At 41.2% G+C, this 16360-nt stretch overlaps 1 protein-coding gene across 1 annotated transcript in view; it reads left to right on the top strand.

The window, feature by feature from the left end:
• The first annotated feature begins 472 nt into the window (after positions 1-472).
• Positions 473-16360, top strand: part of arfgef2 (ADP-ribosylation factor guanine nucleotide-exchange factor 2 (brefeldin A-inhibited)) — a 37349-nt gene continuing 21461 nt past the window's right edge. Inside the window, exons 1-11 of the mRNA XM_047603342.1 lie at positions 473-821; positions 6993-7023; positions 7323-7446; positions 8718-8864; positions 10231-10410; positions 11615-11924; positions 12012-12161; positions 13086-13216; positions 13836-13969; positions 15809-16043; positions 16147-16246. Coding sequence (XP_047459298.1) covers positions 623-821; positions 6993-7023; positions 7323-7446; positions 8718-8864; positions 10231-10410; positions 11615-11924; positions 12012-12161; positions 13086-13216; positions 13836-13969; positions 15809-16043; positions 16147-16246 — 1741 coding nt within the window. The 5' untranslated portion in view covers positions 473-622. The remainder of the gene's footprint in view (positions 822-6992; positions 7024-7322; positions 7447-8717; positions 8865-10230; positions 10411-11614; positions 11925-12011; positions 12162-13085; positions 13217-13835; positions 13970-15808; positions 16044-16146; positions 16247-16360) is intronic.

The following is a 16360-nucleotide window of genomic DNA, read 5'->3' as shown; positions in this document are numbered from 1 at the left end:
GAAATGGTTGTGTTACAGCTGCTGAATACAATAAATTTGTACAAATCATTATAAATAAATAAGCACTAAATAATTATTATTATTCATCCACTGTGAAATAAATAAAATGATGATCTTATTTTATCTTATATTGTCTTAATGGAAAAACCCGAATAGGAAATAATTGAAATACGTTGTGGTGTTTTAGCGCCATCTGTTGGACATTCCAGGAAGTGCTTCGTTTCCATGGGAGCACTTGATTTGCCAGAGCGGCGTAAAGCGGTTGCTCATCGTCGCAAAATGCCAGCGCTCCTTAACGACATTTAACCCGGCAACTCTACTATATGGGCGTAACGATCTTTCTTTCTATTCTAATAATTGATAATAAGATTTTTTATGATTTCCGTTTCGGAGGTTAGGGGCGACTGGCGCGAATCGGGAGAGGTGGAGCGGGTGGTCCGGGGGGGTCCCAGACAGCTGAGAATCACGTGACGTGACGTGTAACCAACATGGCGGCGCCGTGCTGAGGTAGCAGCAGCTCTAGCCTGGCTTTCGTTAGCTTCCATCCGTCATCCTGCTTAACATTTGCGGGGCCAGGCCGGAGATGACGGCCTGAGAGAGGATCGTTGACCAGACCCGAGAGATGCAGCAGCAACAACAACAACAACAGCAACAACCGCAGCAACATCAGCGGCTCCCGACGCCACAGCAGCAGTCCAAGGCAGAAAAGGGGAAAACTAAGAGCATGTTTCTGTCCAGGGCGCTGGAGAAAATCCTCTCGGATAAGGAGGTGAAGAGGAGCCAGCACAGCCAGCTGCGCATTGCCTGTCAGGTGGCACTCGGTGAGTGTGTGTGTGTTTTTTTGTTTCTCTTATTTTTCTTTTTGGCTTTACGTTCTCGTTTGCTTAATTGAGACGTGTCTGTTTTATGAGGGGAGGCGAGGCTAACTGGCTATTTGACGTTAGCATCTGAATGGCCTCCGTGATCTGTTGTAGATGTCGGTTTGCTTTACAGCAAAGGGGGGGTCCAGCTCATTTTTAGGATAGAATAGAATAAATATTTATTGTCATTGTGCAGGTACGATGAAATTAAGGAAAATCAAATGTGTCCCGACCGGTAAGACAACAGAATAATAACCTACAAGTAACGACAACTCCAGACTTTCTCCATTTGTTTTAGTGCAAAGAAGAACAAGTAAATCAAGAGAACGTGTACGTTTAATTAATTATTTAACGTTTAACGAGAATTAGTGCTATATATATGTATATATGTATGTATATATATATATATATATTAGCTCTGTTGTTTTTGACACCCTGTCTCTGTTATGGGTACCAACGTCTCCCGGCTAACAAGCTAACAGCTAGCTGTCAAAAAACTAGCCGCTGTGGCTAGGCTAGCTAGTTAGCTCTTCTAGAGTAGTAACCGCAAATGAGACACGTCCTCGTCCACATGTCCGTCCCTCTGCCCGTCCCCCTACCTGTCCCTGTCCCCCCTAACGTCAGGGACTGGATCTGTCTCCCTAACGTCCCACCTCCTGTCACCTACCTGTCACCTACCTGTCTCCCTACCTGTCTCCCTACCACCCCCACACCTGTCTACCTGACAGGTGTGGAGATGTCTGTCTCTGTCCCCCTAACATCCCTCTACCTGTCCCTCTACCTGTCCCCCTACCTGTCCTCTCACCTGTCCCCATCCAGCTCCAGGACACTCTACTCCTATACTCTATGTCCGTACTTTTCCATTCAACACAACCCGTGGATCTTGTTACAACGACGACAACAACAATAACAACTGAGTCCAGTCAAAGTTTATTTCTTCACCTCAGTTGAAACTAAGTGCTACTAAGTTCAGAGGGACAAAAATAATCACGATCAGTAATAAATTAAAACAGTGATGGATTAAAAATGAGCACAACCTCCACACGAAACCAGGCGTGTGTGTTCGTTGTGTTGCTGCTGCTGCTGTTTGTGTTTCAGCTCAAGCTGCCCTCACTTGTTTGTGTGAAACCCACCTCCCTCCTCTTTGTACATGCAGAGACTGATTGAACAACACCCAGAACGAGCAGGTTTGCTGTTGTGGTTTTAGAGTGTCAGCTTTTTTTTTTTTTTTTTATCTTTAATGACGTAAATTGAAGGTTTTTAGTCGTCCAGGTCATCGTAGACCTCGTGGAGTTTAGAGAAGACGTTTCCCCCCGAGAGACTGGTGGCAAGTTTGAGGTTTAAGCCGTGAACTCGCTTGACCAGAAAACCGGTGCAACTCATTTCCATTAACGTCTGGATACTTTGTCCCCAAAAAAAGCACAGGAATGAAACACTATATACCAGTTTATTTGAAACCTGGTAATACACAAAAAACTGATCCACCTTAAAGACAAAAAAAAAAAAACCCAGACAGAAGCTAAGATAAGATAAGCCTCCATTCATCCCACAATGGGGGAAATTCTCATTGTTAGCATCAGTTGGGAGGGATGCAGACAGTGCAAAACATCAGGTATAAAAAAAAAATATGTGTATATGTGTGTATAGTTAGGAGGAATATTGCGCATAATGTTGTTGTGGGTCCGCTGGGAGCAGAGCTGGTTGTAGAGTCTGACAGCAGAGATGAGGAAGGACTTGCGGTAGCGCTGCTTCACACAGCGTTGGGTGAAAGAAGCCTGACGCTGATGGAGGTTTCCGGGGCTCTGACCGTCTAGTGCATTCGCCAATATCCTCCCGCCCCCCCCCATCCCCGACCACCTCCACGGGCTCAAGGCTGCAGCCCAGGACAGAGCCGGGTTTCTACACCAGTCTTCTTGAGTCTCACACCATAAAAGATGGCCGACGCCACCACAGAGTCATACAAAGTCCTCAGGAGGATGCCCTGCGCTCCGAAGGACCTCAGCCTCCGCAGCAGATGGATTCTGCCCTTTTTTTTAAAAAATTGAACGGCGCTACGTTCGGCTAGTTTTGATTAGCCGTGTGCAAACATTAACCCTTGGGGCAGAAGTTTAATTCTTTTATGGCGACTCCCGTTGGCTTCTCAAGTAACATGTGGATAATAAATTTACTGGAGTCATTTCAAACAACAACAAGACGGATAATAGTCCAGCCTGACCACCTTCAGCGTTACTCTTTGAGATCTGTTGGGCCGGTCCAAATAGATCCTTGGGGAAAGTGGACTGACCATGTGCACTTTCCATTTGGTTTCCTGGACTAACTCATGGAAGACAGTGAGGTGTGTCTCCTTACAGGTTTTTGCAAAGACGCCTAAGAGTGCGTCCGTCCTCGGTGTGATTGATACGACCTCGTCGGTGTTCAGCTTCAGGAATTAAGGTCGTGGTTTGCGAATCTCGTACCTGTGGTCTCTGCTCAGGTCGTTCTTCTACCGGCTCTGGTTACCACCTTCTTCTGCGACCGGCCATCTTGGATGGCGCGGTCATTGTTGAGCATGCGTACACACATGTTGTCCAGTTTAACTCCAATTAAGGCGTATAGATGCCGTAAGAAATCAATTTCCAGTCACATTATCTGAGTGTCTTAGTTGGATGAGGAGAACTCTGATGTTAGTCAGTGTGATGTGTTTACGTTGTCCAGTTAAAGGCGGATTAAGGCAGTAATTCATTTTTTTCTCTTTTTAACGTCCATGTAAACGTATTTACTGACAAAATCTTAGCCAGAGAAGCCAGATGGTTTGAAAGAGAGAGTAAAGGAAGACATCTGTGGACTGAGATATATATTAGTCTTAACTTCTGTCCCCAATAAGTTGAGACTGGAGCCTATGACTGACAGTGGCTTCGTTAGGGCACCATTCATGATGTTCATAACCCTCAATGACAGATAAACATCTAGACCTTAATGGAAATTATCCAAACAGTGTTTTAAAAAAAAAAGCAAGCAAGCTTGTTGAGTTTAGAGAAGAAGTTTCATCCAAGTAGCTTCTTCAGTTCTAAAAGACTGGAAGGAATTTTTTTTACTGGAGGTTTAAATGCAAATTAGTTTGCACCAGTTTCTGGTCAAGCAAGTTTCTGATGGGTTTTCACCCCCAGAGTTTCCTATTTGAAACCTCAAATTCCCAATGAAACAGATGAAGCGTCTTCTCTGAACTCAACAGGTCAAGTTTCTTTATGAAAATCTTCTTGGATATGACTGAGAAACATATTTGCAGCAGGAAATGTTTTTTTTTTGAGGGTGAACAGGTGTGTGAGATTGTTTTGTGTCTGCCAGGGATCCTCGCTTATTATTCATGATACCGGTCGAACACAACACTCTCCAGCTTCACACACGACGACGACGCAGGCTGATTTTTATTTGCAGCTTGAAAGCTCCTTGTCTCTCTGTTTGGACGTCTTTAGTTGTTCCCTCTATGATTAATTAGCCACCCAGCAGAGAGCTAAGAGTGTTTCAGATAAACAATAGAGCTCAGCCAGGTGACTAACTAAAACACAAAGTGAATAATGTTAATCCCAGGTCAAGTCTCTGCCCAAACTAAAGAAATTTCACACTGAAAATGACACATTATACTTGTGCATAGAGAAGTGTTTCTGGTGAATGTAAATAGCTCAGAACAATAGTTGTTGTTGCTCATCAGGCTGGAAAAAAGGTGACAAACCCAACTCTAAAGAGTTTGATACACAGATTTATGAACAAATGGACGAGATTTAACCTCTTATCATTCCAGCCTTTTTTGCAAAAAAAAAATTTAGGGCATACTCAAAGTAAATTGAATTCTGTTCATGAACATTTTGGAGCTCATTCATTTTTCTTGGTCTCTTTTAAAAGCCAAGACTCTGAAGTTTCACACTAAGTGTTTTTGTTCTTGAGTAATTAAAGCACAGATCTCTGATTGGTTCAAAAAAAAACTACTACTGTCCCATATACGACCCAGTGGAATGTGAAAGATCCCGCTAAAATCAACATCGGTGTTCCAGTCCGATATTGATATCGACCTGATATCAGGCAAAAAAAATAAAACAAGTGTCGGACAATATCGGCCTGTATCTAAAACCTCCATTCCAGACTCCGCTCCAGTATTTATATCCAGCAGAGATCGGATTCAGCATTTACAACAGCGTGGGCTAAGGTGCTAACAAAGAAGCTAACAGCTAGCTAACAGTATTTTTTCCATTAAAGTCTGAAAAAGATGTTGCGGCTGAGTTCATTTTTGTTTTTTATTGGATTTATTGAGGTTATTTTTCAGGGTCTTTTAATTTATCTTTTTTTTTTATTTTGTTCAGTTGTAGAATATTCATGCGTCTAAGGTTAAAATTTAACTAATATAATAATAAATGAGTTTTTCTCATACCTTCTGTGACTGATTGAGGCTTTTCTAACACTCCACACTACAAAATAACTACAAAATATGTAATAAAAGTATGTACGATTCCTGCTGATATCGTATCGTATCGACATCAGTATCGGTATCGACCAATACTTATCGTATCGTATCGGTCAGTGAGGTCACAAAAAGAACATTTCTGCAGTTTTTCTGTTTAATCTGAACAGAAACTCACGTCTCACAGATATAAAAATATTGATTTTCTAGAATGAACAAATGCATTTTGTCTACTTTCAATACTATTTTTAAGCACAACTGTAACTAAACCTCATGCAAGAACAGCTCATTCATTCCTGTTACCAACTTAAAATGACTCATAGCTGTGACCGGGGTTGTGACATTTTTGGTGACTATTACACAATCCTCGTTTCCCCCCTGTGCAGTATAAATTTCTTTGCGTGTGATTCTAATCGATCTGTTTGGCCACGTCTGGCTGAAACGCACACTCACACCATTACCGACCATCACAGCGAAGCCGAGGCTGCAGCACCGAGCGGCTCAGGGGGGAATCGGGTCCAATCGATGTGGAATCAAAAAAATGATGAAGAAATTGATTTCGGCTCAGTTAACACAAACACGCGGAGGAGAAGAGGGGAAAAGGCCGAAGCTCTGCAGGAAGCTGTTTCGAGATAAAGATGTAGTTTGAAGTCAAACGCACTAGGGGTGGTTTAAGGTTGAATGTGGGGACGGTGATAACGATAAAAGTCTCTGGTTAACTTCGCTAAAGAACAGTTTTAAGTCTAAAACTGGTTTTAAGTGAAATGAGTGGCGAAAACAAACAAATTAATTGTCATTGTGAATATAATAAATTAGATCTCTTTGTGTACTCTGCGAATAAAAATCTAACTTCCTGACTATTAAGTTTGTACTCAGAAATCCAAAGTTTCTAATTGATATACCAAAATTCATTAAGCTGCTAAATCACTAATTAACAATCTAGTGAATTTAAATAGAATAAAATGGTTAGGCGAATAACATAAAACTATAACTGCATATCAAATTAGTACTTGAAAAAAAAAGAATTCAATCCTTTGTCTATTCGTCGCTGCTTCTTCTCGGGACTTTTAGACTGAGAAAAAGAATAAATATACAAGTGAATGAAGAAAGCCATTAGGTTTCTTATTTGATAATTAAAAATATAAAAAAATAAAAACGTTAACTCGTCTGTAACATACACGTGAGCATTACCGTATATGTAGTCTACGCACATTTTTTTTTTCCTCATTCATAAAAGCTATATGGACAGGTCATAGACACGGAAAGGCACCTAATTATCAGGGCAGCGCTTTCCTAACTTCTGCTCAGTCTACTCGCTGTGTTGATCGTAAACGTCGTACTTTCCTTCGACATGCTTTTTTGCACTTACATTGGACCAGTTCGTCACGTTACTAGATATCAAAAAGTTCATTATTGTAGACTTTATACGTATCCTTTCCATCATCGTAAATTCAGCTGGTATCGCGATACCGATCGATACTTGGTACACCGTTTCATTATTGTGACACCGTTTCTCTTCAAACTCAGTATTAGTACTTTCCGCAGTTCACGTACCTCCATGATGAAGTACAATATCGTTAGAGCTAAGCTGTTAGCAAATATCGTATTTCCGTATCGAGCCACCGCTGTGTAGAGTCTTGTCTGAAGCTGCAAAGGTCAAAGTTGAGTTACATTTAATCTTCTGTTTCTTCATTTAATAGATGAAATCAAAGAAGAGCTGGAGAAACAAAAGTAAGTTTTCTTCTATTTTATTTTTATTTTATTTTAATTTTATTTTTTAATGAATGGATGAACGATGGCGCCGTAGTATGTTTGTTCTTCTTGTTGTTGTTGTGACGCCGTGATTTTGTGGCTCAGGTCATTTCCAGTTTTTTATGAGTCTTCAGCTGAAATACGTGCTAGAGTAAAAAGCTTCCACGTTATTTATTAACACCGCCGCTCAGCGCCCACAGACTCTCGCTGCAGCTTTTCCCGGTTGTTCACCTTGTTCGGATGTTTGCTTCCTCTTCCTGTGTCTCTCTTCCCTCCAGGGACGGTACAGTCGTCCCGCCCAGAGCCAACTACATCGAGGCCGACAAATATGTGCTGCCGTTTGAGTTGGCCTGTCACTCCAAGTCCCCCCGGATAGTTAGCACCTCTCTGGATTGTCTGCAGGTTAATATTCAACATACACACACACACACACACACACACACACACACAGAGTCAAACACAGTTAATATAAATAAACTCAGGTTTCACCTGCTTCCACAGCAGGAAATACTTTACTTGTCTTGGCCTCCTGGATGTTTCAGGGTGGTGCATCTCGCTACACCTGTTCCACGTGTTTGACCTAGAACAAGTGACGCCACACGCACACACACATGCACACACGCACACACACACACACACACACGCACACACACACACACAAAGTCATTCATTCATCCAGCTTCATTTATATGGTTACGTTTGATGTGACTGTGGTTTTTTAATCGTAACTTTACCCAAATGTTGTTGTTAGTTTTCATGTTGTCAATGATCAGGATCCATTTATTCTTTTCCCAGCTGATGACATCATCACCGTTGTTGTTGATATCATTTAATGATTGTTCGACTGTTAAAATCTGATCTCTGCGCCCCTTGTTTTTTCGTTTTTTTTTGACGTAATTTAGTGTTTTAATCATAATTTTACCCAAATGTTGTTGTTAGTATTTTTTTTTCAATTGTTTTTCATCTATAATCACGTGTTCGCAACATTTTCTACCGGTTGAGAGAGGAATTAATGCAGTAGATTGACTAAGGAGGTTCTATTTTACTGGGATGGTGAGTAAATATTGTAGTAGTGGAACAGGTTTGCGTGGCCCCGTGTGTTAGCGCTGATGTGGAAATCTGGGGATATTTAGAGCTCAGAAATTAAAAAAAAATGTTATCAAGATGAGATGAAGAAACGGGGACAATAACGGTTTCATTTATTTTGACATATTTATTCATATTTAAACATATTGGCTACCGTAATAATTGTAGACTACGCGCAACATTTTTTTTCTCATTCATAAAAACCTAAAATCAGGCAAAGCCAAAAAAAAAAAAAAAACAAAACAAAAAAAACACGGTACCTTTTTGTTGTGTAATCAAATACACCGGTCTGCTGGTACTGTATATTAAAAATTTATATCATAACAGGAAAAAATACCAGTATTCAGTATAAATACTATGTTTTTAAATGAATGAATTAAAAAAAAAAGGTAAACAATGTGACTTAATCACACATTCATTGACTTACGTTCTCATTATCCAATTAATTATTAATTAATTTGAACCCAGTCTCAATAGTCTGAGCTTTAGAGTTTAGGCCTTTTCCTGTTTTTCTCTGTTATATTCTCCAAACAGTGTGTTTGTTGTGTTGTACATGACCTTGTGTCCAAACCTTTCCTCCCCCGTAGAAGCTGATCGCGTACGGCCACATCACAGGAAACGCCCCTGACGGCAGAACTCCGGGCAAGAGGCTGATCGACCGGCTGGTGGAAACCATCTGCGCCTGCTTCCAGGGCCCGCAGACCGACGAGGGAGTCCAGCTCCAGATCATCAAGGTCTGGCAGCCTTCACATCCTCCAGCCGTCTCTCTTCTTCTTCTTCTTCTTCTTCTTCTTGTTTATCTGAGATCCAGTTTGATCCGTTACCACTGAGACGCTCGTCACAGGAGCAGAGATCATCAGTTTCTACAAGTTTTATTTGTTTCTTAATGAAGATTGAAGACATTTTTAGACACTTATTCAAATTTTAATCTCGATTTCGACTGCCACGATTAAATTAATCTGATCGTCGGTGATATTTACATTTGAAACGCCGGCCCTGCTGCGTATCTAATCGAGCAGTTTCTGAGCCAGTAGTCGGGTTAAGGCTTCATTAAGCTGCCTGAATAACAGGCGGACACACCTTGGAGCTTCCGCCTCGAGTTTCCCCGGTGAACTGACGACAGCGAGTCATCGTGGACTTTTTGTTTTTTGGGGTTTAGGGCGAGTGACTCGGAACAAGAAGAAGTTACATGCAAAGAATGCAGCAGAGTTGTGTCTAATCTGAACTAATCTGTTGGTGCGTGAAGGCACGAAGGCCAAAGCTGCTTCGCTACATCCACGTCTGTGTCCAGCGTCAACATGTGTCAATTTTAAGCATTTATTCTAATTTAAAGTTTGATTTTGCAAATATAGTACAAATAAGTAGTGCAATAAAAATACAGAAGTTTTCCCTCGATGATTAATAATCGTGGTAGATTAAAATAATCTTAGTTATTATTTTGTGCAGCCCTGTTTCAGACCGAAGTTAACGTTTTATTAAAGCTACCTGCATTTTTTTGTTTGTCTTCATAACATTTTCATACTTTTAATATTAGATCCTCACGATGACAAAAAAATTCAAGTCAAGGCATTTTTTAGAGCCAGAAACACTGTTAAGATGAATTTAATACTTTCTCCTCTGTTATATTTAAAAGTGAAACCATTTCTGCACGTGTACAGTACTTCATTTGTGTTAGACGCTTGATTTCTGCACGTTCATTCACAAGGCATTAGTTATAATTACTATTATTTTTAGCTTTATCTGCTGCTTGTTCAGGTTCCTTAAAGCGACTGAAATGCACATCCTTGTTGGCTCTTAAGGTCAAAGTTTGTCCTGCAGGAAGCACACGGTTTTTATCATTGTTGACATAAGATTTATAGCTTATCAACATCTGTTTGGATTGTGTTTCGCCGCTGAAGGAGACCTGAATGTGAGCACAGGCTCTTTTACATGGATCGACACAAACCGGTTGCGAGTGAACTCTGCCCTCGTGTGAAAGCGTTCACGGCTGCAGAAGTAGGGAAGTAGGGCGGTGATTCAGCAGGTGCAGCGACCAGGCGTCCCGCCCGATAACTCTTGACTTCCTCTTCTGTCTGTCTTTCTGTCCGTCTTTTCGTCCAGGCCCTGCTGACGGCGGTGACCTCCCCGCACATAGAGATTCACGAGGGAACGGTTCTCCTCACCGTCAGGACCTGCTACAACATCTACCTGGCCAGTCGCAACCTCATCAACCAGACCACCGCCAAGGCCACGCTCACGCAGATGCTCAATGTGATCTTCACACGCATGGAAAACCAGGCTGTTAGTGAAACCACGTCATGTCTCCATGTTATATTGATATTTTCATTTTTGTTTTTCACACATTTCTGCATAAAAAAATGCTCAGAACATCAGCAGAAGTCCTGAAAGTAGAACACAGCCAAACAAATGACATAAATATAATATATGTGTGTTTGTTTATTCAAGAAAATCAGCCAATTTTATAATATATAACAGTGAGTTGATCTTCCAGGAGTTAGAGTCCAGAATCGAGTCCATCTGTTCAGAAGTGTTTTCAGTTAATGTAACGAGACCCGGGTGTTGTTCAGTCCCTGTTTTGTTTTGTTTTTTTTTTAAAAAAAAAATTGATTTAAGACAACAAAGATCGCTCCAAAATAGTCTGAGAGATCCTGAATTCTGAATTGAAGAATGGGTTTAAATTCCTCCGAGCTGCTGGAGACGACTGATCAGCAGTTACCAGAAACATTTAGTTGATCTTATTGAGGCGTCACAGCAGATACTGAAAACAAGATTTCACATAATCTCGCAGTTCACAGATGATAATTCCTCTTCAATTAATAAATGCACAAGTATAATATAATATAATATAATAATAAGTTTATTTCTGAAGTTCTTACCTTAAAGTGCTGTACACGTTGAATATCAAAGACATAAAAACGAAACAAAAAAAGTCGTAAAAAAATAAAAATAGGTTGACAAAATATTAGTGCAACACAACATGTCTTTAAGACAAGACATCAATTTAAATTGAGATATTTAAAGAAATTTAAAGGATTTAAATGAGCTTGAAAAGATTTAAAAGACATGTAGATAATTAAATATAGCTTTAAAAGATTCAAAAGAGATGTAAAAGATATAAAGAAGATTTTAAAGAGATGTGCAAGATTTAAATGAGATGTACAAGATATAAAAGAACTTTAAAACATATAAAAAACATATAAAAGAGCTTTAAAAAAAGATGTAAAAGATATAAAACAAATTTAAAAAAAGATGTACGAGATTTAAAAGAGATGCACATGGTTTAAAAGAGCTTCAAAAGATTTGTTGGCTTGGTTTCTCTTTAGCTACTTTCATGTTTTGAGTCATTTTAATGCTTTTAAGTAGCACAGAGGAATTATTTACCGTTTGAATTTTAATCTTAGTTATAATACAACATAGTTTCTGTTGATAATACATTAAAAACTTCATAAACAGAAGCAGTAACGATGCGAATCCTGCGTCACAGGCTCTGGAGGCTCAGGAGCAGGAGAAGGACCGACTCCGTCTGCCTCAACAGAACCCGTCCCCGGTCCCGAGCAGCCGGAGGTCCGGCGGCTCGCCCCGGTCCGACCGAACGCCTACTCCGGACCCCCAGAGCTCCCCGTCCCCGGCGGCCAGTACACCAGACCTCACCAACGCCACCAGCTCCACGCCCCCACCACCGGCTCCAGACCAGGACCAGGACCAGGACCAGGACCAGGACCAGGACCCGGACCAGGCACCGGACGCATCATCAATGAACGGAGAAGCCGAGGGCAGCAACACACCAACGAGAGGTGCGGGTCGTCCACTTTGTGTCTCTGTATTTTAAGTTTGAAGCAAATAAAGGGACACTTGTCAAGTCTTTTGGTTATTTTTATCAGATTCAGTTTTTGAAGACGAGGCTGCAGAGACGTGTCACACAGCAGCGCAGCAAACTGAAGAAGGCGACAAACCAGAGACCAGTTCAAACCCAGCACAGACTGAAGCAGAGGACACAGAACAACAGCCGGCGCAAACTCACAGTGGAACAGGTCAGACTTTGACTCGTTTTCTTATTTGCATCTCCTGCCTCTTTCTTTTGTTCGCCTGAAAGTCGTACAGTTGTGTGTATTAAATAAGAAATGACTCCAGAATTATCAGGTTTATATACATGAGCCTGGTCTCTGTGGGTAAGTAAGAGTTCAGACAGGCAACAGGAGCGAAAATAAACAAGCGTACGTCTGCTCCAAGCTGTGTAGAATAGGCTAACGCCATAGTGCTAGCTAGCTAGTTAACGTCGAGCTAGCAAGACGCTCATATATACAAAACTGTGCATCAGTTATGGTTACTATTGGCGAATATTAGCGATATTAGTGCCCAGCTAACATTAGCATTTGACTTAATGTCAGCTAGCTACTTAGGTCAAATACCATTAGCTAGCTAGCGAGTTCACGTTTGCTAGTAGTAGCAATGATATCGTACACGAAGATGGCAAAGAACTCATTCAGCAACCACTAGCTTGTAACTGTTCAAATGTTTATAGAAATGCGACAAAGCACATATATTTTACAAATTTATTCGTAAAAATAATACAAGGCTCAGAAGTATTGTGTTTATACGTCTTAAAATGGGCTTCAAAATACGACTGATTGCCACTACAGGAGGAAATGTGCAAACAATTCAACCTTTGGCCTCTTTATTTAGCCTGTAAATCATTAAATTCCACCAGTGTGCACATTGTAGAATCCATGAAAACACTATTATTTCTTTTATTTTACTATTATTCAGGCATGATATCAGTGCAAAGGCAACTTTCAATACAAGATGACTGTATTGTGATGTATTACCACCGCTAACCCACTAATTAAAGGCCCACGTATTAAAACTCAAATCACAAGGCTTTAGCTTTAGTCACTTAGTAGATAATGGATTTTTCCTCAACCTTAAACCTGAAAACGTTCACCGTGCCTCTTCAGGAGGCGAGCCCCCGGTCCACCCTGTTACCGAGCAGACAGAAGTAGCCCCCCCGCGAGCCAGGACGGAGGGGGGTCAGCAGTTGAACGGCATCATCGAGGACCGCTCTTCTGTTTCCTCCAGCGACATGCTGGTGAGTAAAGTTACTAGCATCAGTTATTTATGAGCAGCAGGGTGCCGAGCGGGAGATCGCAGCCTCCTTAAGCCTCATTAAAAAAGCTGAGCTCAAAGTAGCTTGTAGTTGCGTTTCCATTACAGTTTTTCACAAAATAAAAGCGATATTTCTTAAATTTTGATTAATTACAATTGCATTTTGTGCGCGTTTCTGTTGAAAGGTGTTTTCAATGGTGACGCCGGTGACAGGGGAAATGCAAAAAAACAGTTTCCATTGCACTTTTGTGATAAATTTTATATGGATACGTCTGAAAAATCACCTCATGAAAGCATAACAGTGTTTTTAGAGTTTTTTTTTACCAATATAGACATTTTCATTACCTCTCTTTATTGCGATATTTAGGTTTTACACATTTCTAGGTCAGTTTGATTGGTAAATGTGTGTGTAGCCTTTCTGGTTTAGTGTCTATCTTACCTTATTCCACCTGAAACAGGAACAACAGGAGCAGTGAGATCTTTTGTCTCTACACCTTAATCCGTTTGGACGTGTCAGGACAAGAAAACCGTCTACGGCGAGACAAATCTAAGGGCAGATGTGTTGTGTAGAGTTGTATTTAGTTTCTTTTTTTTTGTGGTAGGATGCCGAGGCCCTGCAGGGACCCCACAACGCTGCCCGGTTCTCTCACATCCTGCAGAAAGACGCCTTCTTGGTTTTCCGCTCTCTGTGCAAACTCTCCATGAAGCCACTCGCCGATGGACCTCCAGACCCGAAGTAAGGGTTTGTTTTTGGTCATCGCACCTTAGTTGCATCACATCACAAAGTTCATTCTGAAAAAAGTTTTCCATGACCTTCTGAATCATCGGCTCAAACCTGCCTTGATGAGTTTTCGTCTTTTTTTTTTTTTTGGTGTGTCCTTTTGTTGTCACGCTATTGTTGGCTATTTATAGCTGCTTTTTGGCTTACGCACAGTGCTTCATCTTGGTCTCCACAGGTTAACTTACCCTTTCCATCCTGGTGTGGCCCTGTCGTCTCTGCTTACCGTAATGTTAGACCATGAGCCCAGCCAATGTGAATAGACCGAAGTAAAATGAGCCTGGCAAGAGGCTCACATTGGAGGCTGTGATACCCTGTGAATCACTATTACATCCATTTATATTATACTCTGTTGCCTTCAGCTTAGATGGACTTGTGTGCCAAATTGCCAAATTGGGTTTTTAGCTCCTGAAATATAATCTGGCTTCAAAATATTACCAATTCCCAGTACTGTAGGCAAAGTACATCATCATATTCTACCATTGTGCACTAGAGATGTACAGTAACTTCCACTTTTACTTCACTACATATTTTCGATCAGTAAAATACTTTTACTCGGATACTTATTTTATGTGCTGCATGTTACACGTTGTAATTGACGTTTCGCAAAACCCCGCCCCCCAAACGGTCATTGTCCAATCATGCATCCTAGCAACCGTTACTATGTAAACAAGGTCCCTCAATCTGCCGTCACAAGTTAAATGGTGAAGCCGAAAACACAACAGGAGTGAAAATAAACAAGCATACGTCTGCTCCACGGTGGCTAGAAAAGGCTAAAGCTATAGTGCTAGCTAGCTAGTCGAGCTAGCAATACGTTCATAAATACAAAACTGTGTATCAGTTGTGGCTGCTATCGGCGAATATTAATGATATTAGTGCCCAGTTAACGATAAGCTAGTCAAGTCAAATAACATTAGCTAGCTAGCGAGTTCACGTTCCCTAGATAGCTAGCTAGCTAACGTTGAAGCCAACTAAAGTTAGCTAGCTAGCGAATTCACGTTCGCTGGATAGCTAGCTAGCTAACGTTAAGTCAACTATGAAGTCGACTAAAGTTAGCTAGCTAGCCAGTTCACGTTCGTTTGATAGCTAGCTAGCTAACGTTAAGTCAAATAACGTTAGCTAGCTGACGTTGAAGCAAACTAAAGTTAGCTAGCTAGCGAATTTACGTTCGCTGGATAGCTAGCTAGCTAACGTTAAGGCAACAAACGTTAGCTAGCTACCGATTTCACGTTTGATGGCTAACTGTAGCTGTTGCATTGAGTGTCAATGTTGGGAAGTCTCTCTAACGTCACGTTTCGTAATTGTACATCAAAGTTGAACATAACTTCATGTAGCATTTTGTGAATCGACAGCCTACTCCTGAGGCTAGTGACTACATGTACAGTCACTAGCCTTTAGCTGCTGCTACAGCCAAAGGAATTGTGAATGAATGAACAATGATATTAAAACTTGTGACCACTTTCTTTAATAACTATATAACACTTTCAGTACTTGAGTAGTAAATGTTGAACGCTTTATTACTTCCACTTAAGTGTGGTGCTTAAAGAACACTTGAACTTCTACTCAAGTCACATTTTTGATAGAGTACTTGTACTTTTACTCAAGTCTGCGTATGTAGTACTTTACACATGTCCATAAAAATACTATTTCCTCCTCATTGCTGTTGTGCACACATGTAACTCCCCAGAGAAGCAAGTCAGGACGTCAAGTTACATATTTTCTAGATATTAAATCAATGCCAATAAATGTACACTGAGATAATAAACCTCCTTTATTTCTTCCTCCTCACATGTGCAGATCTCACGAGTTGCGGTCAAAGATCGTCTCTCTGCAGCTGCTGCTCTCCGTGCTGCAGGGTGCAGGGCCGGTGTTTCGCACCCACGAGATGTTTGTGAACGCCATCAAGCAGTATCTGTGCGTGGCCTTGTCCAAAAACGGGGTCTCCTCTGTGCCTGAGGTCTTTGAGCTCTCGCTGGCCATTTTCCTCACGCTGCTCTCCCACTTCAAGGTCCACCTGAAGATGCAGATTGAGGTGAGTCACTTGGATTAAACGGGACACGTGTACTGATATCCGCACTGATGTGAGTCACACTGACCTTTTTATTTTTTCCTTTATCTTCCTCCCTCTACGTCAGGTGTTTTTCCGGGAGATCTTTTTGACCATCCTGGAGACGTCGACGAGCTCCTTTGAGCACAAATGGATGGTTATCCAGACACTGACACGCATTTGTGCAGGTACTGATTCACTGATTCCTTATAACACTCACCCGTAGAGCATCTGTAGTATTCTGCTGACATACACTGTGTTAGGCCCATTTTAAAACTCCCTGGATCCAGCTCCCGTCCCTT

Source organism: Mugil cephalus, chromosome 1 (assembly GCF_022458985.1).
Source record: "Mugil cephalus isolate CIBA_MC_2020 chromosome 1, CIBA_Mcephalus_1.1, whole genome shotgun sequence".
In the NCBI taxonomy this organism is placed as follows: Eukaryota; Metazoa; Chordata; class Actinopteri; order Mugiliformes; family Mugilidae; genus Mugil; species Mugil cephalus.
Note: the sequence above shows the minus strand (reverse complement) of the source record. Positions and strands in the feature narration are given on the sequence as shown.